The sequence below is a fragment of the Sorex fumeus genome, unplaced genomic scaffold (assembly GCF_029834395.1).
Source record: "Sorex fumeus unplaced genomic scaffold, SorFum_2.1 ptg000024l, whole genome shotgun sequence".
In the NCBI taxonomy this organism is placed as follows: Eukaryota; Metazoa; Chordata; class Mammalia; order Eulipotyphla; family Soricidae; genus Sorex; species Sorex fumeus.
This window is the reverse complement of record NW_026606081.1, coordinates 23,275,977-23,300,986: the sequence shown is the minus strand read 5'-3', so window position 1 is coordinate 23,300,986 and position 25,010 is coordinate 23,275,977. Positions and strand designations below refer to the sequence as shown.

The following is a 25,010-nucleotide window of genomic DNA, read 5'->3' as shown; positions in this document are numbered from 1 at the left end:
GTTCACTAGGGGTCTGCCCTCGTGACCTTATGACCTAGCAGGCTCCACCTCCAAACACCATCACTGGGAATGGGATAGAAATACCTGAAACTGAGGGAACCCAAAGATTTAGTCCAAATCGTTGATGAGGCAGAAATGGTTGGGGCGTCGCTGCAGTGAGGCCTGGGATAAAACTCCAGCACTTGTTCAGTGCATGGACTCTTAAGCAAGTGCTTAGATTTCCTAAACCTCAGGCTCCCCATATAAGAATGGGGGGTGAGGTTGGGGGAGAGCCAGTACAACAAATAAGCTGCTTACGTTGCATGTGGGTAACCTGCGTTCAATCCCTGGCACCCCACTTAGTCCCCTAAGCCTGCCAGAAAGTGATCCCTGAGCACAAAGGCAAGAATAAGCTTGAGCACTTCCAGCTGTGACCCCAAAACAAAACCAAAAAGATGGGAATCATAATATTGATCTTAAAAGTTTACTGCACTGAAGCTTACATGGCTATATTGTAATCAGGGATATTGACATAGTTCAAATGATAGCCTTTCCATTCACTGTGTCATCTTGGGCAGATCAGTAAGCCACTCTTTGTTTTAATTTTCTCTTATATAAAGTGAGTCTAATTTTCTTGCTTCATAGGGTTGATGATTCAATGAGTTTATATGTATATATACATTATACATCAATTGCTATGACTTCCTGCAATAATTATTCAATAATTGTATACAAATAAAATAATAAAATATTGCATATAGATTAAATACCTCAATTTAGAATATGATACGTTTTCAATTTTTTTTTGGTTTGCGATATTTGATAGCAATTATTGTTGCCGTCATTATAAAAACCCAAGGGATATGCTTTTGATATAGAGATATCCTGGACACTCTTATATATTTCCTATATTCATACATAATGTCTTCCACCATTGCCTAAATAAATATCAATTTCCTGGGCTTTATACACTATATTAGATCGTGTCCTGTAGCCACCCTTAGACATAAATATAAGAATATGCGTGGGGAGGCTGCACACAGGGGATGTATGTAAGACTTCCTTGTATGTTTTCTTAGCAATTCCTGAGTCAGAAAGATTTAAAGACAAAAAATGTTTTCAAAGAATAGGGAAGGAGCTTAGCTGAAGTGAGGATTCAGAGAAACTTCTTACCCCTTTTAAAGTTTTTTAACAATTAGCGATTCTCAGGAATGGGTGGGGGAAGTACACAGAAGTACCATTTACTCTCTACTCGGTTCCATATACCATTTCCTCCGTTCCTTACTTCCCAGTCCCTAAGACCATCCCCTTTCCTTTACCAGTTTGGGCTACCAGAAACCATGACAGCTTAACAGATGAGAGCCAGAGCTGTCAAGTTCTGATAACAACAGATGAGGAATAAATTTTGAAAATGTCTGGTCTGGGGCTGGAGCAATAGTACAGTGAGTAGGGCATTTGCCTTGCACGCAGTCGACCCAGGTTCAATTCCCAGCGTTCCATGTGGTCCCCTGAGCACCGCCAGGGTAATTCCTGAGTGCAGAGCCAGGAGGAACCCCTGTGCACTGCCAGGTGTGACCCCCCCCCCCCAAAAAAAAAGAAAAGAAAAGGTCTGGTCCATGGAACTGTAAGGAGCACTGCATGCTCTGTAACTATATTGCCTTCTACAACTCCTGGGCACCCTGCAAAGACCAGGCATGTCCTCCTCCACAAAGCTGTAAAATCAAATGATTTTCTTGCTGAAATGCTGCCACATGCTATGGCGAATGCCCTGACACTCATTCCTCTCTAGGGAGTCAGTAGGCATGTGGGTTAACCTGAATACATAGCTAACTGAGTCACTACCTCGGGCACGTATTTCAAAGAACGAATATGCAAACAGACTTTCGAAATGCCTCCATTTGCAGATCACTCTGGCTGTCTGATGTCACCAGGATAGAATTTGCTTTCCTGCTGGCTTGCTTGCTTGCTTTTTTGTTTTGGGGTCACGCGGCTCCGTGTGTGCTCTGGGGGTTCTGGGTGCCGGGAATGAGACCCAGGGGCCCCTGGAACACAAAGCATGCACCCCACCCCTTTGAGCTCTCTCTCCAGCCCAACATACAATTTTTCATTGAGGGGACAGTGATTTTTCTAGGTTTGTTGAAGTTTTCAGCTGCAAGCATGGCTTGGAGATAGGGCATTTGGTTCCAGACCATGGCACCAAGCAAATATACACATAAAAGGAAGTCACACAAATATCCTGAGTTTCTTTTTCCTTCTTCTTTTTTTTTTTTGGCGGGGGGGGGAGGGGTCACACCCGGTGATGCACAGGAATTACTCCTGGCGGTGCTCAGAGGACGGTATGGGATGCTGGGGATCGAACCCGGGTCTGCTGCATGCAAGGCAAATGCTCTCCCCGCTATGCTATCCTTCCAGCCCCTATCCTGGGTTTCTTGTATCTAAAATGTTGTGTTTATGCTATGACTATGTGCAAATATTGTACCAAAAAATTCCTTAATGAGAAGGGAGAAAAAGTCTCTTGATAAATGCTAACCATCATCAGAGCCATCAGGAAGTCAGAATCTCTTTGCTAGTGGAAGGTCTTTTCTTGATGTTGAGGAAGCGGCAGTGGCTGAAGGCTGGAGTGTCTGTGGCAATTTCTTAAAAGAAAGACACTAGTGAAGTCAGACGTATTAACTTACACTTTCAAGAGAGATTCCTCTGTCACAGGAGACTGTTTTATTTTACCTGCAATTGAACATACCTCAAAATTGGGGTCAATACTCCCGACCTTCACTGCTGCGCCATCACTAAGTCTGCACACCGCCCTAAATTCTTGGTTGTCATTTCTGCAGTCTCTGGGTCTTGGCCGTTGATGGAATTACACGGCGCCAGGGGGCCAGTTGGTGGGTATGGCCCTTGCCTACTGGAATTTGGAGGATCTGGGTGGAGGATGCTCAGCCTCAATCTGAGCAGGCTTGGAGATCTCAGTCCTGGGACCCGCATGCCTTTGTTCTTCTGCCGGTACCTTCATGCGTGTGGAGTGTGGTCTCAGCGTGGTGGTGGCTGGTTCTGGAGGTCTTCGGTTGCCGGAGCCCTTGTTGGGGTGGGGAGGGAAATTCAACCCACTCCCCTCCAAGGGACCCCGGTGAGGACAGCCAGGCGCAGGGGGCAGGAGACTCAACGCTGTTCTCTTCCGGGAGCTGGGTTTTATAGTCTCTGGGTCTTGCCGTTGATGGGATTACACAGCACCAGGGGGCCAGTTGGTGGGTGTGACCCCTGCCTACTGGAATTTGGAGGATCTGGGTAGAGGATGCTCCAGAACCAGCCACCACCATGCTGAGACCACTCTCCGCACGCATGAAGGTACCGGCAGAGGAACAAAGGCATGCAGGTCCCGGGGCTGAGATCTCCAAGCCTGCTCAGATTGGGGCTGAGCATCGCCCACCCAGATCCTCCAAATTCCAGTAGGCAGGGGTCACACCCACCAACTGGCCTCCTGGCACCATGTAATCCCATCAACAGCCAAGACCCAGAGACTATAAAACCCAGCTCCCGGAAAACATCTTATCATCTCATTCCTACTTTGGACAAACTGGCAGGCTACCGAATATAACCTGCCTACATGGCAGAGTCTGGCAAACTCCCTGTGGCGTACCCAATATGCCAAATACCAGTAACAATGATGGGTCTCATTCTCCTAACCCTGGAAGAGCCTTGAATATGGCACTTTTTTAAAAAATCTCAGGGCTAGGATGAAGGAGACGTTACTGGGGCCTGCTCGAGGCAATCAATGAACAACAGGATGGTCGTGGTTGTGATCGTGATTTCTGCAGTGCCCCTGGGAGCCGCACCAGTGGCTCCATTGCAAGAAACCACTCTTCTCACTCAGATGTAAGAAGCTGCTCCCCGCCTGTTGATTCTGCTGCAGTCTGCAGCAATGTCGCACATCTTCAGGCTTTACTCCCCATTCGAGTTCTCTCACAATTTCCACCCTATTCGTAGATTTAATAATAATAAACTTGAAACATTGAAATTACCAAAATATAACAGACACAAAATGAGCACATGCTGTTAGGAAAGGTGCTACTAGACTTAACAGCTACTAGACTTACTTAACCTTCCTTTTGTTAAATAAAAGGTAAAGGTAAAGGTAAAGGTAAAGGTAAAGGTAAAGGCCCTCCCGTTGATCATCGATTTGCTCGAGCGGGACCAGTAACGTCTCCATCTTGAGACTTCTTGTTACTGTGTTTGGCATATCGAATACGTCACGGGGAGCTTGCCAGACTCTGCCGTGCGGGCGAGATCCTCTTGGTAGCTTGCCGGGCTCTCCAAGAGGGGCGGAGGAATTGAACTCGGGTCGGCCATGTTGCTGCGTGCAAGGCAAATGCCCTACCGCTGTTAAATAAAATAAAATAAATTATCTGTGCAATGCAAATAAAGTGAGCTGAGTGCCCCATTCCAGTCCCACTCTGAGACTGGAATGTTTATTCCATTTTCCCTGCACACCAATTCCAATGTTCTGCTTTAACACGGTCTCAAAGTTGCCACTCTCATGCACTACCACCCCAAAATTTCTAAAATTATGCACCAAAAAAAGGGTTGTTTGCGCTGCTCTAAGTTCATGTGATTGATCTATCTCCTTGACTGCTTAACTTCATATGTGACTCCTTCTGCAGACATGATTTTTATGACTTAGACAAAGACCCAGAGGGGCCACAGAGATAGTACAGCAGGTAAGGTACTTGCCTTGCAGGTAGCCGGTGTGGGTTTGAACCCCAGCACCCCAGATAGCTCGCAAGCACTGTCAGGAGTGATTCATGAGCACAGAGCCTGGAGTGGGCCCTGGGCACCACCAAGTATGGCCCAACTCTGCCCTCCCAGGCCCAATTAAAAACAAAGAATATATATCCTTTTGTTTTTAATATTTTAGGTTTATTTAAAACAAAACTTTAGAAAATCTATGTTAGCTTAGTTTCTAGTACAAATAGATACTAAGTAATCATCAATGATTTGTACATTAATAAATGTTCCGACTATTTGTACAAAAGCGGACTTAAAATTCAAGAAAAATGGAGTGGCTTACCTCCTGATATTATGAATAATATTATGAATAAAAATGAATTCACAGCTAGTCTTTTATACTATCCACTCAAAAAATTTTATAAAGTTATTTTTTCCATGTCTCTCCAGGTATGTCAGAAAAGTCTCAGCAATAAAGAGGAATAAATTAAGCTGTCCCCAAACCCCTCCTAGTACATGATTAACTAATTTTACTAAGAAAATAAATCTTCCTACCAAAGAGTATCTCACCCGCATGGCAAAGCCTGGCAAGCTACCTGGGACATATTCGATATGCCAAACACAGTAACAAGTATCACAACTGGGCAATGATGAGACATGTGGGGGCTCACAGAATGGGGGTGGAGCTGGCCCTTTCCTCCCCGCCCCAATGAGACCCCAAGTTGCCGCCCATGAATGGCCTCTCAGGCTCCTGATCAGGCTGCTTAACAGCCATGATCCCAGAGACTTAGAAACAAATCTTGGAACCCAGCAGCTTTTGGCAGAAATGCATCCGGTCCCTGCAATTGGTTACTGGTGACAGGCCACCCCAGGTGGGAATAGGTTTCATGTCTTGGCCTGTTCTCCCTGGTGGCTTGGTGGCCGCCATCCTCCAGAGGCCATTGGACAGTCAGGTTTGGGCCCACAGTGATGAGACACGCAGGGCCTCACGGGATGGGGTGGAGCCGTCCCTTTCCTCCCTACCCCAACGAGACCCTGATTCGCCACCCATGAACAGCCTCTCAGGCTCCTGATCAAGCTGCTTAATGGCCATAATCCCAGAGACTCAGGAACAAATCTCGGAACCCAGTAGGTTTTGGTAGAAATCCCTGCAGATTTAATTGTTAAAATTTTGGAATTCCAAAATTGTGCGGCCACTACTGCAGCTGAGCGACATCATATGTTATTCATAACCAGCAATAGAAAACAAACTGTTGGGGGCCAGAGCGATAGCACAGTGGGTAGGGCGTTTGCCTCACACGCGGCCAACCCAGGTTCGATCCCTGGCATCCCATATGGTCCCCTGAGCACTGCCAGGAGTAATTCCTGAGTGCAAAGCCAGGAGTAACCCCTGAGCATTGCTGGGTGTGACCCAAAAAAGAAAGAAAAAAGAAAAAGAAAAAAACTGTCTACTGTTGCCTTTTTGGTATATCTGAGTGTTAGGGTAAAATCCCAAGTAATAATGGTGGGTCTGGTGTAGAAATATTGAATGTAACCAAAGTAGAGAGAGATTAATGTGGAAATCATCTGCCCCACAGGTAGGGGGAGGATGTGGGATGGGGGGTATACTGGGGTTTTTGGTGGTGGAAAATGGGCATTGGTGAAGGAATGGGTGTTTCATTGTATGACCGAGACTTAAACCCGAAAGCTTTGTAACTGCTCTCATGATGATTCAATAAATAAAATTATTAAAAAAAAGGGGGGGGAAGTAAAGGTGGGGGCTGGAGTGACAGCACAGCGGGTAGGGCGTTTGCCTTGCACGCGGCCAACCCGGGTTCGATTCCCAGCATCCCATATGGTCCCCCAAGCATGGCCAGGAGTAATTCCTGAGTGCATGAACCAGGAATAACCCCTGTGCATCGCTGGGTGTGACCCAAAAAGCAAAAAAAAAAAAAAAAAGTAAAGGTGGAGTTCATGCCCAATTCAACCAGCCTAATCAATGGCTGAATAAATATCAATACTCCAACAAATAAAGGCCGCAGGAGCAGAAGCAAAGAATGACGAGGCCTGGGACATTGGTAGAATCTAGTAACACCGTGCTCTCTCGGAATTCATCTCACTGGATCTGAAACATCTGATCTCCGCCACCACCTTTGAGGGGCGCTCCAATTTAGTCCCCTTTCGGCCCTTTGTCCCGGACCTAACATCCTGGACTATTTCTGTTCTTGACTGGCTGAATGTAACGTGTGCACAATAAATCTTGGCTGAAGATTAAAAAAAAAAAAAGGTTTAACATCATCAAAAAAGCAATACTCCCCAAATATTATACAAATTCAATGCATTCCCTATAAGGAGGCCTATGACAACTTTTCAAAGATATAATTCAAACACTTCCTAAATTAATACATAACAATACATCTCCCCCCTCCCCAATGGCTAAAGCAATCCTTGGTAAAAAGAAAATGGGAGACATTGCTTTCCAAACTTCAAAGTATACTACTATGCAGTAGTAATTAAAACAGCATGGTGCTGGGAAAAGAACAGACTCTCAGATCAGTGGAACAGAACTGAAGATCCAGAGACAGATGCTCAGGTATATGATAAGTTAATCTTTGATAAAGGAACAAAAATTATGAAATGCAGCAAGAAAAACCTCTTCAACAAGTGGTGCTGGAAAAACTGGTTGGCCACATGCAAAAGAAAAAAAAAGATAAATTCAAACCCTTTGTAATGTCATGCACAACAGTCATAAAAATGGATTAAAGACCTAGAAATAAACAGTTCAATTTAAAAAAAAAAAACATATTTTTAGGGGCTGGAGTGATAGCACAGCTGGTAGGGCGTTTGCCTTGTATGCAGCCGACCTGGCTTTGATTCCCAGCATCCCATATGGTCCCCCGGGCACCGCCAGGGGTAATTCCTGAGTGCATGAACCAGGAGTAACCCCTGTGCATTTTTGGGTGTGACCCAAAAAGCAAAAAAATCAAAAACAAAACAAAAAACAAAAAAAAACAAACATATTTTTAGTTAAGATTTACCCCCAAATAAAACTTTTTTTTATGCTTGTTTTGTTTTGAGGTCACACCCAGCCATGCTCAGGGCTAACTCTCACAGCTCTATGTTCAGGGATCACTACTGGCAGGGCTCAGGGTGCCAAATGGGATGTCTGGGATTGAACTACAGTTGGCTCACATGCAAAGCAAGTGCCCTTCCCGCTGTTCGACTGCTCTGGCCTCTTACAGGGCTTCTAGTTTCAGCAAACACCACTTGACTTTGTGAAAGAAATCATATATAATTTTTCTAAATCCCCTAAGAGTAACAGAAACTTTAAGAACCATATGACAAATTACTAACTCTGCAATTTAATATATTTAATAAGAATACTTCAAAATACTTAATCGAAATAATTATAAATTATAATTCCTGTTCAAATTGTCATCAACTAAAACCCAGTACGAGGCTTTACAATCTCTGCTGGGAAACAGAAATGTTCTAATTCAGAAATCTATTCTGTGAAAAGAATTTCATGACCCACAGGAAATACTGCTATAGACTTTTCATATACTAAAGTGGTAATTGGGACATTAGCAAAAACAGAATGTCATGTTTTATGGCTGTCTTTGGCTCTTAGCTAAGAAAATTAAATCCCTGAAACCTCTTATCCACAGTTGAATTTACCAAATCTTACCAGGTGATTGCCAATCTTCATCTAGATCTATTATCAACTCTTAGAAGAATGTCTTTATCCCCTTGATAAAGTTATGTCTCTACAGTCAAGAAAAAAATGGAAGCATAAACATATAAAGGAGATGACAAACAGATAGAGATCATTCAAAGAGAAGAATTTAGCATGACAAACAGAATACTTACACTGTAATTATGGATAACTATCTTGCAAAGTATGTCATAGCTACTTTTAAACCTGTGTGGGGAGGTGCCCTAAAACCTTTGATCTACTCCTTAAACTTTAACTCTAGAATGAGCATAATTCCAAATTATGAACTTTTAGACCAAACCTAGTATAAATTAGAAGCATTAACCACCCACCTCGCATTTTAAAGTGTTATCTTTTTGACTAGGCGACAAATACTCTGAGAAGTTGTGATGGAGTCCTGCATTTGGCAAATGTCACTGAGCAGGTGCTATGTGCCAAATACCAACTGGTAATGAGGACAAACCTGTATTTGGGGGTGGGGGTATTGGGCCACACCTAGCCATGCTCAGGGGTTTCTGCCAGCTCAGTGTTCAGGGGTCGCTCCCAGCAGTTCCCAAAGCAGGACATGGATGCTGGGCCTCTGTCTGCAAAGCATGCTAAAGTTTCAGCCCCTTGAGCTCCCTTTCTTACCCTCAAATATGAGTTTTTCATTTAATTTTTGACTTCAGAGAATTTATTAGAGATTAGCTTCTTCAAGTGTGGAGTGTATAACTGAATGTGGGGGTGAGGGTTGTAAAAAAATCTATCAACAGCATCAACCAAAAATTCAATCAAATCAACTGTGTAACGACTACGGGGTGTTTCTGCAAGCATTGGCCTGTGTTGCATTTCTCAGGCAAAGGGGGTCATAGATGAGAAATGTTTAAAAATCTCCAGCCTTGGGGCTAGAGCGATAGCACAGCGGGTAGGGCGTTTGCCTTGCACGCAGTCAACATGGCCAACACAGGTTCGATTCCCAGCATCCCATATGGTCCCCCGAGCACCGCCAGGAGTGATTCCTGAGTGCATGAGCCAGTAGTAACCCCTGAGCATCGCCGGGTGTGACCCAAAAAAAAAAAAAATCTCCAGCCTACAGAGTGCTCACTAATCTGTGGTATATAGAATAACATGCCAAGGGAATGAAAGGTATCAAAGGTAGGCAAACCATTCATCCTGTACTACTGCAATGAAACCGCCAGGGAAAGAGAAATGGAAGGGAAAGCAAGGCAAGATGGAATGGAATTCAGTAATAGGGTCAAGGGCCAGGGCTTGGGCTGTGACAAGGTACCTGTACAGGCTTGGGTAGTGACAAGGTACCTGTACAAATCTAACCCACTAGAGTGAGCCAGAGCAATTGTAAGCACGGGACACAAACTAAACCAAAAAAATGTGCCTGGGGCTGGAGACATAATACGGTGGGTAGGGCACTTGTGTGCATATGACCACCATGGATTCTATTCCAGGCACATCACATGGTTCTCTGGGCACTTGAAATTATGATCCCTATAAGTCTTACAAACTACCAGGTATGGCCCAGTCTCCCCCCCCGCCAAAAAAAAAGGGAATGTCAGGGAGACAGATTGGGTGTAAGAGGAAACCTGGGGTCATTCATGAGGGATGCTGACCAAAAATAGGATGAGTGGAACATTGTATGCCTCCAACTCTAGTCAACAACTTTGTAGATCATAGTACCTGGATTTAAAGATAGATACAAAGGCAGATACACAATTAAAAAAGAAAATAGTGAGAGAGAGAGAGAGAGAGAGAGAGAGAGAGAGAGAGAGAGAGAGAAGCCCTGACATAGAGAGGGTGACAGGACTTTAAAAACACTAAGTACATGTAAAACACCTAAATCACAATTTCTTTCCTTTTTGTATTGCATCTCAACAGACAACCTCAAGTGGTTTTAGACAGAGGTAGCTTAGAGACAGTAGTGCAAAATGCTGAGGTATGGGGAAATGGCTGAGGGCTGAAAGGCAGGCTTTGTGTGGAGGGCACCAGACTCTATCCAGCCTATTCCCTGGAACAGTTCCAGAGGAGACCCCTTGAGCAGGATGTAACCCATAACTAAAAATTTAAAAAATTGTTCACACATGCATCTTGACAAGATAACTTCTAACCACGGGGTGAGGACCATTTGACTCATGGTGACAACACAAAAATCTGATGGTAGGAAACACATAGCCTAGCCTTTCAAACGAAAACAAAATTTTTTCGCTTTGATTTTGGGCCACACGGGGCAGTGATCAGAGCTTGTTCCTGGCTTTGAGCTCAGGGTTCGTTCCTGGGCTTGGCGGACCATATGGGATGTCCGCGTTAGGTAAATGCCCTACCGCTGCACTTTCACTCTGGAGCCTTGACTGAATTTTTTCTTTTAGTGCCACATCTGGCGGTACCCAGTCCTGACTCAGTACTCCATATGAAATGCTGGGGCTCGAACCTTGGTCGGCCGTGTTGCTACGGCTCCAGACCCTGAGTTTTCTTAGAAAACACCAATGCTCCAGCGTGCATTGTTACTTCGATCAACTTATTCTCCGGAGAATAAAGATTTCTAATGAACTTTATGTCGAACTGGCGCTAATTGACGTTTACATTAACTTTCCGGAGTGAACAGTTCCCAGGCACAGCTTGTTTGTCAGGCGGCCTAAGTGCTGTGCTTGTGTGTGTGTGTGGGGGGGGGGGGGGGGGGGGGAGGGGGGAAAGGGGGGAAGGGGGTGATACAAAGTATTTCAAGGCACCGACTCCTTAGAAATGCTTGTTTCTTTCCACCCTTCCCCGCGCGCGGACTCTCCCCCTGGGAGCCGAGTCGGACAAGGTCCCCGGCAAGCTCCGGTCCCGGACCCGGCTCCTGCTCGCTGGGTCCGCACCAAACCGCCCGAGTCCAGCGACTCCACATCCCCGCACTTTCCGGGCATTATCCCCCGATTAAAAGCCACTTCCTCCGGCCTTTTGGCCTTTTATGCTTTGGGACCACACCCGCCGGCGGTCGGGGAACCGCCCTAGAGAGCCGGAACCGCTCAGGGCCCTCGGGAACCCGCGAACGCGGCCCGGGGGCAGCCAGGATCGCCCCTCCGGGAGCGTGGCGGCAGCGGCTCCGCTCGGCTACAGTCTCCGACTCGCGCCCGCCGGCCCCGCCCCCTGGGCGCGGCCCAATCGCCACTTTCACTTTCCAAACCGCACCCTCCCCCCCCCGCCCCCGCCCAGCCAGCCGGGAACCCCCCTGCGCCCACCTGCCGCGGCCGCCTGCGGCTCCCACCCCGCCCCCCAGAGTGCGGCCCCTCTGCCCTCAGGGGAGCGACCCCCCACATCTCCGTCGGGGGACCCGACCCAGTATTCTGAGGTGGGACCCCGGCCCGTCTCCGTCGGGGGACCCGGCCCAGGGTCCTGGGTGGGACCCTCGCCCCGTCTCCGTTTTGGGGACCCGACCCACCGACCCAGTACTCTGAGGCGGGACCCTCGCCCCGTCTCCGTCGGGGGACCCGACCCCGGCCCGTCCTCGCAGCCGCCTCCCGAGCCTCCCACGCAGCGGGGGCCCTCGAGGCCGCGGCCGCTCCGCATCCGGCCGTGCTCCGCGCCAGCCCGGACCCCCGCCCCCCGCCCGGCCCGCACGCGGCCGCGCCGGCCGCCCCCGAGCCCGCCCGCCCTCCCTCCGCGCTTCCGGGCCCGCCCCTTCCGGCCTCCCGGCAGCGCCCGCGCCCCTTCTTCCCGTGCGCGCTTCCGCCCCCGCCGCCCGGCGCGCCTCCCGATTGGCCGCGGGCGCCGGCGGACGGGCGGCCAATGGACGGGCGGCGCTGGCGCGGTGGGCGTGGCGCGGCCGGGCCCAGAGCGAGGCTGCCGCCCTCGGCCGGAGCACATTCCGCCGCCGTTGCCGCCGCCCGGGCCGCGGGTCTCGGCCGGAGCCGCCGTCGCGCCGGGGCAGGGCGCGGGGCGGGCGCAGCGGGCAGGCGGGCGGGGGGCGCGGGCGAGCGGGGGCGGCGGGCGCCGGCGGGCGCGGGCGGCGGCCCGGTTCCGGGCGTGTCGGCGCGGCGCGGCGCGGCGGGGCGGTCGGGGCGGATCCCGGGCCCGGGCGGGGCGGGCGGCGCCGGCCCGGCCATGGCGGACAGCGAGAAGCTGGACAACCAACGGCTCAAGAATTTCAAGAACAAAGGCCGCGACCTGGAGGTAGGCGGCGGCGGCGGGCCGGGGCGCGGGCGGGAAGCCCGGGCGGGCGGGCGGGCGGGGATCGGGGAGCGGGCCCGCGGCGCGGCCGGTGCGGCCTAGGCCGGCGTGCCCGGCGCGGCTGTCAGCGCGGGCGGGGCGGGCCGAGGAGCCGGAGCGGGGAGCCGGGCAGCCGCGCCGCCGCCACTGGGGCGAGGGGCCGCGGCGGCGACCGGCCTCCGGGGGGCTCGGAGCGTCGGAGGCCCCGGGCGGGCGGGCGGGCGAGAGAGAGAGAGTGAGAGTGTGTGCGCGCGCGACGGTGTGAGTGTGGGTCTCTTTCTTGTGGGTGTTTCTGTGTGACTGTTTCTATGTGTCTGTTTCTTGGGTGTTTCTGCGTGTGTCTGTTTGTCTGTGTCTCTGTGTGAGTGTGTGTCTCTCTTGTCTGTGTGTTTCTGTGTTTCTGCGTGTGTCTGCTTCTATGTGTGTGTGTCTGTGTGTGTGTCTGTTTCGTGTGTGTCTGTTTCTGTGTCTGTGTGTCTGTTTCTTGTGTGTTTCTGTGTGTCTGTGTGTCTGTTTCTTGTGTGTTTCTGTGTGCGTCTGTTTCTCTGTGTGTTCGTTTCTCTGTGTGTTCGTGTCACCGTTTCTGGGTGTCTGTTTCTGTGTGTGTGTCTGTCTGTGTGTTTCTGTGTGTCCATGTGTGTTCCTGTCTGTGTCTCGGCGTGTGCACGCGTGTGTCGGGGCGCCTTCTGCGCTGTCCCACGCACGGGGCTGCCGCGGAACCCGAAGTGGCGCTGCGGGGCAGGGGCCCAGGGCGCGGTGTGTGCCTATGTGTGTCCGAGTGAATCTGTGTGTGTGAGTGTTGCGCTGCCCCGCGCTGACCTCTACCGACCCGGGTGGGCTTCCTGCGGACCCGCAGCCTCCGGCTCACTACGCCGGGCCGGGAGCGGAGCCGGGCCGGTCCTGGTCCTGGTCCTGGTCCTGGTCCTGGTCCTGGTCCGGCCAAGAGGACCGGCCTCCCTGCCCCAAAGCCGGAGCGGTTCTTCCCTGCCCTCGGGGTCGCGCCGAAACTCGTCCCGGGCGTTCGCTCGCTCGGAAGTTGTGCCGATCCGACACGCGGACCGACGGGAGAGGCGGGGGTTCTGTGAGGAATGTGAGGCGAAGAATGGGAATGACAGGAGCCGGAATGCTTAGAAATTTGCATTTTTTTTCCAAAATAGCAGTCTCCCCACCCCCACCCCCCAATTTCTGGATGCCTTTTTTTTTAACAGCTTCATGAGATGTAACTCACGCGTCACGCAGTTTATCTGTTTAAAAGTGTCTTTGGGTGTTTTCGCCACAATCAGCCTCGGGGCATTTTTCGGCGAACTCCGAACCCTGCAGCAGCCCCTCTCGGGTTCGGCTTCGTAGTCGCGATGGCACTTGAACGGTGTTGGGCTCGGACTGGCCGCTTCCCGGAGCCCCTATTGTAATGGGAAGGGGTCGCTCCCCCCCCTCCCCAGGACTAGCCCGCACCACGTTGTGTTGGTCCCTGTGGCTTTCTGATGACTGCCCGGGGCCGCAGGAACTTTGTGTGCACGTGTGTTTATTCTCTTTTTCTCTCTAACGTCTCAGGAGCGGAATTACTAGGTCATATGATAGCTTCCTGTGTAACCTTTCTGGGGATTGCCAAACTTTCCTGAAGGGGTCCTTATTTTTTTGATTGACCTTTTCCTTTTCTGCATATAGAGCTCTTTTTTCACTTTCCATAGATTTAAGTGGTGCCTCTGTTCCAGTACAATACTGGTGGTACATCATTTTTAAAATTAACTACAAAAAACACCTGAGGCGAATATTTTGGACTTCATAATGCTTATGGGTCACTCCCTTTGGCTTGGAAAACCCTCTGAGCATTTAACAGTACTTTTCACTTTTCAATAGGAAAAAAAATCATGATGCTAACGAAAGGTTCCCTGTATTGTCCTCACCTAGACGCAAAGTCATACATGACTATAATGAGGCAAAGCATCTTTTGTTATGTCAGACAACACTGGAGTGGCCTGTTGTGTTTGTTTACTGAGTACAGTAATGTCTGGGTCCTTCAGAACTTACACCCCTTTCCTCCATCTAAAGGTGATAGCTGTGTGCTACAGCAGATCCTAAGAAACTCTACTTTTTGGTTTCTAACATTTTCCATTTTTCTTTCCCTACTTTGTCTTCCAGCTGCAGTTTGTATTTTACCCTTCCAGCATAACTGCTTTTGGACTGGCTCCATTTTAGGTGCTTAATAGCCACTTTTAGCCGGTGACTATCTTGCTGGACAACACAGGATAGCATTTAGCGAGATCTTTATAGCACTTTCCTGTTCTTCCATCTTTTGATTCAGAATTATGAATAGTGCAGAGTTCTAGAGCTTAATTTTGTGACCTTGGGAGCATCAGTCGTAAAGGCCTGTAAAAACTGAGGCATCGAACCTCTGGACTCCTTGAGCATTGTGAAGATGGATATATTACCGTTAGGAGTGCCTGGCAGTCAGTCCCCAGAGCATTTTAGTACTGTTGGCTTTACTGTTTGGAGCTGTTTGGGGGAGGAGAGGGGCTTAAATAGAATTCCCTATAACTGATTTGCCCTTACTTGCAATCGCCTTTTTGATTTTTTTCTGTGTGCAGATATGACTTGTATTGCGTTTACAATTAAATGGTGAAAGTTTTTTAAGTAGTTTCTCATTGATAGGCAGTGTGGGCTCAGTGAATTAGTGGCCCTTCAACTTGGAGTTGAAACCGATTCATGGCTTTCAACATGATATTCACATTTCTCTCATGTTACCATTCTGGCTCCTCCAAAATGTGGTCATGCTGACTTGTTGAGGAACAAAGGCATCAGGAAAGCGGTGGGTCAGGAAACTGTCAGATGATACTCAGGGCTTGGCTGCCGAGGTGCCGTGCTAGAGGATCACCATTATTAGTTTGAGAAGAGTAATCGTAGAGTCTGTACCAGGCAACACAAGAAACGCCAGGGATCAAGCCTCAAAATCAAACACTGTCTGAATAAACAAATTGTAGGAAGAATTAACAAAGTGTAGGAAGAATTATCGTTATGTAGATTTTCTGATAAACCTGCATAACTATTAGAGATCATGAGTGTCTATACCCAAATAGAGCTGTGTTCCAAACACCTACTTTTTAAATTATTTTTAAGACAGAATTACCCTACCACTGCAAAAGAATATTTAAATACTTCATAGCTGGAAACTGGTTATCCACATAGAAAATAAGCTTGAACTTTAAAAAGAGTAGTTCCTGGGTTGGCAAGTTAAATGGACTATTTGTTGTTTAGAAACGGCCTTGGTGATCTGTTCAACTGTAGGGTGAAAGGCATTGGTAGCTTTTAGCGACTGACCTCTCTCATTATGAATCTTGGAACCTATTTACTGTACTTAAAATAACTGCTGTCTAATTTTTCATATAAAGTCTGAGCATGTGATCATACAAAATATCTGATTGAAATCTTGTTGGGAATTAAATAATTGTTTTTGTGTTTCCTGCCAGCTTTCCTGCTTTACAAGGCAATTCACTTAAGATTACTCCATTGATAATTTTCTGAGAGATAAGATATCTATTTTAATAGCCCCTTGTATTTCAGTTGAATGTACGATGCATATTGGGAAGAGTTGTAAGAATGAGTGAGCTTTTAAAAAAGGAAACTACCTTAGAAGAAATGTGTAGACACTTTCTATTTTGTTTCACGCACTTTTAAACTTTGATCACTAATAACTGCTATTACTGCAGCACAACATACATAATGATTGTAGTTTCTTATAAGCTTTGGGGCTCAAGACCTGTTTTTATTGTTAAACATTGATGGGGACTACTCTGCACTCAGGAGTTGTAGCAGTGCTCAGGAGGTCGTCTGGGATGCCAGAGATTGAACCCAGATCAGCCACATGCAAGGCAAGCGCCCTACCCACTGTACTATGGATCCGGTCCCCAGGAGCTTTCTTTTGTGGGTTTCTATACATTAAATTTACTACGTTAGAAATTAAAACTAAGGTTTAAAAGATATTAGCTAATAATAAAGCTATTTTATATAAACCTTTTGAAGCGTAACCTTTTTAGAATGGCCACGTTTCTTCCTCTTTTTTTTCTTTTGTAGGTTCTTTAATATTTGACTCAACATTATTGACTTCTCGTGTCTATTTCTGAATTACCTCTAGAGATATGCCTTGTTAGGTTGACCTACGTGAACCGTAGCCAACTTCACAGGCGATTGAAAGGAACGGGTATTTCAGTAGCCTTTTTAGACCATTGTGGAAATTATCATTTTATATTATAACTCCACAAATAAGTTTCTGAAGACTTAGTTGGATGTGGAATCTGAAGCATATTGGTGAATTTTTTTTAAATTAATATCCTTTGGTCTGGGAGCTGAGAAATAGCACAGGCGGTACAGTGGAAGTAGGAGTAGGGCATTTATGTTTGACTTGCACACCGCTGTCCCGAGTTCGAGCCCCTTCCTCCATATGTTGCCCCAAACCTGCCAGGTGTGATCTTTGAGTGCAGAGCTGGGGGGCCCCGCTGGGTGTGCCCTCAATGTTCTTAGGTCTGTCCTGGATTTGTTTTGTTTTGTTTTGTTTTTGTTTTTGGGTCACACCTGGCAATGCACAGGGGTTACTCCTGGATCTGCACCCAGGCAGTGCTCAGGGGACCATATAGGATGCTGGGAATTGAACCCGGGTCGGCCGCGTGCAAGGCAGACTCCCTCCCCGCTGTGCTATCTCTCCAGTCCCTGTCTTGGAATTTTTACATGCCTTTGATTTTATAACATTATGTATTGATAATTTGGAAAGTATTAGCTCACTGAGTTACATAGATTTTAAAATGCTGACACATTTTATTTTACAATGAAAATATGTAAGATTATTAGTAGTATCACCATATTCCTTGTGGGAAAATTCTAAAGAATTGAGAATCTGAGAACACATTTTTCAAAGAGCTGGTTTTCACTTGAAAGTTCGGATTCATTAGCAGCAAATACTCTGAGTTGTTTCCCATGAAGCCATAGCTTACTTGTATCATCTTTTGTGAAAACATTTGTCAGACACTGCCTGAATAACCATAATCTGTCACTCACTGTTACAGGTAAAATGATGTTCTGGGGACACAAAGTGGATGATTCTGTCCGTGGCTGAGTGACACAAGCGGCTTTTTCCCTGAGATAGTCATCTGGCTAAAAACATGGATTGCTTCACACATGCTTTGTGTGTAATCCCTGATTACCACATTTGAGAAAGAAAAGTCCTGTTTTTAATGAAAGTAATGATTTTGTGCTGTTTTATCAGGACATTCTTAAGTGAGCTGATTTTTTTTTCTTTTACTGAAATACAGTGAGGATTAATATAACTTGGATATATTGCCTTTGTTCATGCTACTACACAGTATTAACACTGTATTGAGAGGGTCATTATGAAAACCACCCTTTGAAACCCACTGTTGTTTTTTTTTTGTTTTTTGTTTTTGTTTTTGTTTTTGTTTTTGTTTTGATGGAGGTGGATTTGGGCCACACCTGGTGGTGCTAAGGGGTTACTCCTGGCTCTGCACTCAGGAATTATTCCCGGCAGTGCTCGGGACCATATGGGATGCCAGGGATTAAACCCAGGTGGGTTGTGTGCAAGGCAAGCCTTGTCTTTGACTTGTATTATTGCTTCTCTTTTAACTCACTTTTCATTAATAAAGGCTTTATGTCATGGTTAAAGACTGTGATGTTTGAAGCTGGACTTTAACCCTACTTTCCCTATTTAAATGCTTTGGGCCAGCTCTGTATTACAGTGGGTAAGGGACTTACCTACTTGCACACAGCTGACCCGGGTTTGATCCCTGGCACCCCATCTGGTCCCCTGAGCACTGCTGGATGGGGCCCCCAAAATCAGTTAATTTAAAGTAAATGTTTAGTTAGTAGTATACAGGAGCTTAATGACTCCAAGGTAAGATATAATAATTTTCACACACTTGTAAGAAAACCTCTTTTGATCATTTTTAGCAAATTATTCATAGTAAGTAATATAAAATAAATTATTTAGGGCCTGCTGTTGGAGCAGGATTCAGTGGTGGTTAGGAAAATTGGAAATAGCAGTGATGGGAAGATGCAATGGTGGTGGGATTGGTGTTGAAATATTAAATATAATCATCACAAACAACTTTATTAAAATTAAATGTTTAACAGTGCCTGCCATATATGTATGTGAAGACTGAATGAAGGCTCTTTATTTCTATCACCCTTTTTCTTTTTTATATATATATTTTTTAATGAATCACCGTGAGATAGTTACAGACTTAAACTTTTATGATTACGTTTCAGTTATACAGTGATCGAGTACCCATCTCTCTACCAGTGCCCATTCTCCACCACCAATGTTCCCAGTATCCCTTCTGCCATCCTACCCCTTCCCCCACCCCACCCCCGCCTCTGTGGCAGGCACATTCCCTTTTACTCTCTCTCTCTCTCCTTTTGGGTGTTAATGGTTTGCAATACAGGTACTAAGCGGCCGACATGTTTGGTCCATAGTTGACATTCAGCACGCATCTCCCATCTCGAGTGAGCCCTCCAAGCATCATCCACTTGGTGGTCCCTTCTCTATCCCAGCTGCCTTTTCCCCCAGCACGTGAGTCCGGCTTCCAGGCAGTGGAGTGATCTTCCTGGCCCTTATCTCTACCATCCTTGGGAGTTAGTCTCCCATTCTGTTACTTTATATTCCACAAATGAGTCTGTCACCTTTTTTCATCAAACATTACATCCAAACCTCATGTCTCCTGTCAGAATAACATTTTGTTTGCTGTTCTTTTTGTGCACAATAATCCAAATCACAGCTTACAGATTGTGGAAGAGTTCCATTCCCACCTAGTGAGCACTCACGCAAAAGCCTACTTTTTCTTGTTTAAAATTGTCAGGAAATGACTGATTTCTGACAGCGTTTCTCTAATCCTGCACTCTAAGTAGGTTCGCAAATGTACACAAGATGATAAATTTAACTAGAAAATACCTCTCGTTCAGACTATTTAGTATCCAGAGCAAAAAAATCATTTTAGGTCATAAAACACTTGCTGGCAATAAAAGCTAGTTTGAGTGCATAACGTGCTAAATTAGGGAGCCCGCGAGTTAGCACAAGCGAGGAGACACTTGCTGGCCCTGGGACTGACCCAGGTTCTATCTTTCACTTCCTGTTTGGTTCCCTAACAGCTCCAGGAGTGAGCCCTGAGCACTGCAAGTTTTGGCCTTCAAATCAAACCCAGGATTTTCTGGCGCTTTTTAGAACACTTACTTGGGGGGGGGGGGGTTGGGGGTTGATTCCCGGCATCCCATATGGTCCCTCGAGCACCACCAGGAGTGATTGGTTAGTACAGAGCCAGGAGTAACTCTGAGCATCGCCCCGTGTGACCCAAAAAAAAAAAGCCTTGTGAAGGTGGGAAGGGAACAGTAGTGCAGCGATAGGGTGCTTGTCTTGAACATGCTGATGCAGGGTTGGTCCCCAGCACCACAGATGGTTGATCCTCAATCCCTGCTAGGAATGATCCTTGAAAACCACTGGGTGTGGTCCAGAAACAGACAAAAAAAATTAATGAGTAGGGCAGAGCCTCCCAGCCCCTGCTTAGGGCCCCAGGGACAGGGCCAGTACTGATACCATGATTTATTTTTCCTTAATGTTAATAAAGGAACGTTAGGTCTGACAGCTTTAGACTGAAAGGACTAATTTTTATAATCTGTAGTTTTGTTTCAGGGAACAGAAACTCAGCTGAAGTTAGTTTAAGCGTAAACTGAAACTAATTGGGGAATGGGGAAATGTATCACTCAGCCTGGTAAGCCCAAGAGCACGGCTGACATTCACTGCGAGAGTTGTGGTAAAAGCCTCAGAGGTCTCCGACCAGTTCCTCTGGACGCCAGAGACAGACTGTGCTGTTGTCCCCTGCACAGGGCATGGGGTGCAACGGTGTTGGTACCGCACTTACATGAAACGAGGAGTCTGGTAGGATCAGAAGAAAAGATGAAAGCCTACCAGGCCAGGTGAACCCCGGCAGATGCAGAATGGTTCCTTATCGCCCTCTCATCATCTTAGGGGGTGTTGGTTGTGTTTCAGTCATGTGTGAATTAAATTTATTGTTGGGCACTTGTTCTCATACAACTTACAATAGTGTTTGTGTCTTGTCCTTTTTTGAGTTTTGTTTCTTTTTGTTTTTTGCTTTTTGGGTCATACAGGGCGATGCTACTAGCTCTGGGGTTACTACTAGCTCTGCACTCTGGAGCTACTCCTGACTGCTCAGGGGACCACATGAGATGCCAGGGCTCGAACCCGGGTCAACTGCATGCAAAGCGATTGCCCTACCCAATGTACTATCCCTCCCACACTTTTGCTATCTGTACTATCGCTCCAACCCTGTTCCTGTCTTTTCTTTTAATGTTTTCAATGATTTGTCCTAGTTTCCATTCATTCTCCAGGTTTGTAATATTACCAGCATTGTCTTTAAATGATCCAAAAAAAAAAAAGGCACTGTCGCACTGTCCTCTGTTTGTTCATCAGTTTGCTCAGGCAGGCACCAGTAACGTATCACAACAAATTGTGAGACTTGTTACTGTTTTTGGCATATCAAATACATCACAGCACCTTGCCAGGCTCTCTGAGAGGGGCGGAGGAATCGAACCTGGGTCAGCCGCATGCAAGGCAAATGCCCTACCCGCTGCACTATCGCTCTAGCCCCCCTCCCCCCATAAAAATTACTTTCATTAAAAGACAAAAAATATATACGATTAGTACATATCAGTATAAAAATCCAGATCCCGGAACCGCGCGGCCGCATTTGCGGCCGCGCGACATCTTACTATCTCATTCCTACTTTGGACAAACTTGCAGGCTGTCGAATGTAGCCTGCCCACAGGGCAGAGTCTGGCAAACTCCCCGTGGCCTACCAAATATGCCAAATACCAGTAACAATGATGGGTCTCATTCTCCTAAAGAGCCCTGAATATAATCTCAGGGCTAGGATGAAAGAGACGTTACTGGGGCCTGCTCGAGGCAATCGACGATTAACAGGATGATGAAATGAAATGAAAACATATCAGTAGGAAAATACAGATGAAAACATACTAGATGCTAGAGCTGTCGCTTAGAGATAGAGGTACTAATCCACATATGTGAGGGACATGGTTCAGTTCCCTGACCCTACACAACAAAGCAGGACAGAAAAACAGTAACCTAGCCCCAGCCACAGTAACCGTAGTGAGATACCACTTCATGCTTAGCAGATGTTAATAGACAAAAGACTTGAGTAATAACTGGGAGTGAAGATGTGGCTATCACATGCATGGTAATATATGGTTGATGGGAATGTAGAATGGTGCAGTCACTTTGGAATGCAGTTCAGCAGTGCCTCAGAAAAGTTAATCAGTTAGCATGTGACACAGCAGTTCATGCCTGGGTATTAGCCCAAGAGAACTAAAAACAAATGTCTTTACAAAAATTTGGATGCAAGTATTCACATTCTCCATAATAGCCAAAACCTAGAAACAGCCTAAATATCTTTGAGCTGATCGCTGGATAAATAAATTGGGGTATAAGTGAGACTTATTCTGCCCCCAAAAAAGAATCACGTACCATTACATGCTACTCGGTGGAACCACCTTGAAGACATGCTCCTGAAAAGAACAAGTCCCAAAGATCACGTTTTCTCTTGTTCTGTGTCAGTGAAATTTTCAGCACAGTCAATCCACAGAGACACCGTCAGTGGTGTCCAGGGCCCGGCAGGAGGGGGACGAGGAGGAAGGACTGCTCAGGAGTTCGGATGGGCTTTTCATTCTGCGCAAATGAAATGGTTTAGAATTAGGGGTGGTACTCGATATACAGTTTTGTGAACTGGCTAAAACCCAGTGAAGTTGTACACTTGTGTTGCCACGGGGGCAGCCCTTAGTACTGGGGGGTGTGGCGACTCTGAAAACTGGGCATCTCCCTCTAGGCCGTTCATGTGCAAGGCTTGCCCTTGCTATTCAAGCTAGACTTTTGGCTTCTGAACTGGACACTCGTTGGGTGCTTTGTTGGGTGCTTGTATGGGTGCAACTCCTGTCTCGGCAGTGCTGGGCACTTTGGCGGGTGTTTGTATGGGATGTGACTTGTCTCGTTAAGCAGCGTATGAAGTGGGGTGGGACAGCTTTCTCCCTGTCAGGGTTGCAGCCGAGCGATGAGAGCCTCTTTTCCCTTGCTGTGTACCCTTGTCTGGACCGATTGATTCGGAGAGACTTGTAAGCGTGAGGTTGCCTCTGTCACATCCCTGCCCTGAACCGGCTCTGTGTGGCTCATAACCAGAGAGGTTTGTGGGAACGCTTGATGGTCAGAATGCAGAGACCGGATTTCATCCCTTTGCCTGTGCGTCATGCGATTGAGGGTCGATTGTGGTGGGGCTGTACCTAAGCAGTGCTCCAGAGGACAGTGGGTCAGCGCCAGGACCTAAGGGCACAGTGCTCCTCGGACCCTGTGATGCCTGAGAGCAGATTGTGGCTAGCCACACGCCAGGCCCTGTCTGAACCTCTGTTCTGCCGCCTCGCCCCTAGGCTCCTTCTTACCATTTCAGCCTCAGTAAGGTTAAGGTTAGAATCCCACTTAGGTGGGCGTTTGCCTTTGCTTTCGCTCTGTTTCCAGGAGAGTCAGGAGCAGGCCTGTGTGGTGGGCGGGGCCGGTGGGAGGGAGCTCCAGGCTGACTGCAGGGCAGGGGACCAGGAGCCCCGGGTCTCCACTGACTCACCAAGTGTTGCTTTTCCCTGGTACTGCCAGAGCCTCTCGGTAACTTTGTGTTCAAGGTCTGTGGAATCCTGCCCAAGCGACAGCTGACGCGCTGTCCACTGACTTCCCAGAGTTTGAAAGCGCTCGCTCTCCAGAGTTGTTCTCCTTACCCGCTGCGCTCGGTCACATCCCGTTTTTGTCATCTCCTGCCCACTTCCCCACCCCCCAGTCAGTGGTGGTGTGGGAAAGAGTGTCACGTGCTTCTGCAGGGTCCCTGGTAGAGAGAAGTATGACATTTAGTTCATGTGCTTTTCTCTTCGCTGTCTACTTGTTAAAATCCAGGGCGTAGCATCTTTACAACATTGTTTCTGCTATTGCTCTTCTCCAGTTCGTCAGTAGCTAGCATGGTTCTTGTAGAAAGTTCTCCCCTTCCTTTGCGTTTCCAGCTTCCCACTGCTTTTAGCTTCCACGCGCTTTGTGAGACCTTCAGGGCCATCCCCGGTCCAGAGTGGAGCACATCTCCCGGCAGCTGCTCCCTGGTGCACAGAGGCTGTGGGGACTTACTTTCGCCTTCCTTCACCCGCCTGGCGGCTTCCTGAGTTTCCGACTTCGGCTAAGCTCCCTGCCAGCATTCCTGTGCTCCTGCTGCAGTGAGCGGCGCCCTGCTTCTCCGCAGAGACTGGAACTCCCTTGAGGGTGGCCTATCCACTTCCTTCCGGCTCTCTTCTTTTGGTGGCCAGGGGTTTGGGTCACTCCCAGCTGGCTCGAGGATCACTCCTAGTGGGTTTCTGGGGACCCACCGAATGGGGTGCCGGGGATCAAACCCAGGTCAATTGTGTGCACCGCAAGTGGCCCCCCTCCCCCCATCTGTACCATCCTAAGGGCCTACTATTCTCATCACAGACCCTATTGTGATAAGTGCCCTTAAGTAACTTGAGGGAAACTATTGGAACTTTAAAACAAAGAATACTGTACTGATTAGACCGGTGATTCAAGTTTGTTGGCTTTAAGTTTTTAAGTCATACTTACTTTTTTTCTTCAAAACGGCACATAACTTTTGTAAATAAAATAACCCTCTATAATCTGACTACAGTTAATCATGAGGAACTTTTTCTTGTGTATAATTTTTCATATGTAGTTTAATTTGGGTTCTCATGAGAGTAAATCATTAGAATACAGCCATTCAGCTGGCATTATTGACATTACCAGGAACTGTCCTTTTTTTTTTTTAATCAAATCAGTGAGATACACAGTTACAAAGTTGTTCATGGTTGGATTTCAGTCATACAATCCAACTACCATTCCTTCACCAATGTGCGTTTCCTACCACCAGTAACCCCCGTTTCCCACCCCCACCACACCCCTCCCCACTCCACTTGCCTCTGACAGGCACCTCTCTCTCTCTCTCTCTCTCTCTCTCTCTCTCTCTCTCTCTCTCTCGGAGCCTTATGGTTTGCAATACAGACACTGAAAGGTTGTCAGGTATATCCCTTTACCTACTTTCAACTCTCAGTTCCTGTCCAAAATGATTATTTCCAACTATCATTTTTATATTGGTCCCTTCTCTTTCCCAAATACCCTTCACCCCCAAGACACTCGGTGGCAAACTTCCAACCATTGACCAGTTACCAGGAACAGTCTTACAGGGTGCTTAGTGACATCCCGTGTCCATTGTGTGCCAGGAAAACTCTTACCCCCAATTGTAAACAACCAGAATTGTCTCTGGAAATTGCCAAATTGCCAAGTGGCAAATTGTCATTGATGAGA

General features: G+C 47.4%; 1 protein-coding gene across 1 annotated transcript in view; it reads left to right on the top strand.

The window, feature by feature from the left end:
• Positions 1 to 12,368: 12,368 nt before the first annotated feature.
• The window catches only part of KPNA4 (karyopherin subunit alpha 4), a 46,606-nt gene continuing 33,964 nt past the window's right edge, over positions 12,369 to 25,010 (top strand). Inside the window, exon 1 of the mRNA XM_056113923.1 lies at positions 12,369 to 12,532. Coding sequence (XP_055969898.1) covers positions 12,464 to 12,532 — 69 coding nt within the window. The 5' untranslated portion in view covers positions 12,369 to 12,463. The remainder of the gene's footprint in view (positions 12,533 to 25,010) is intronic.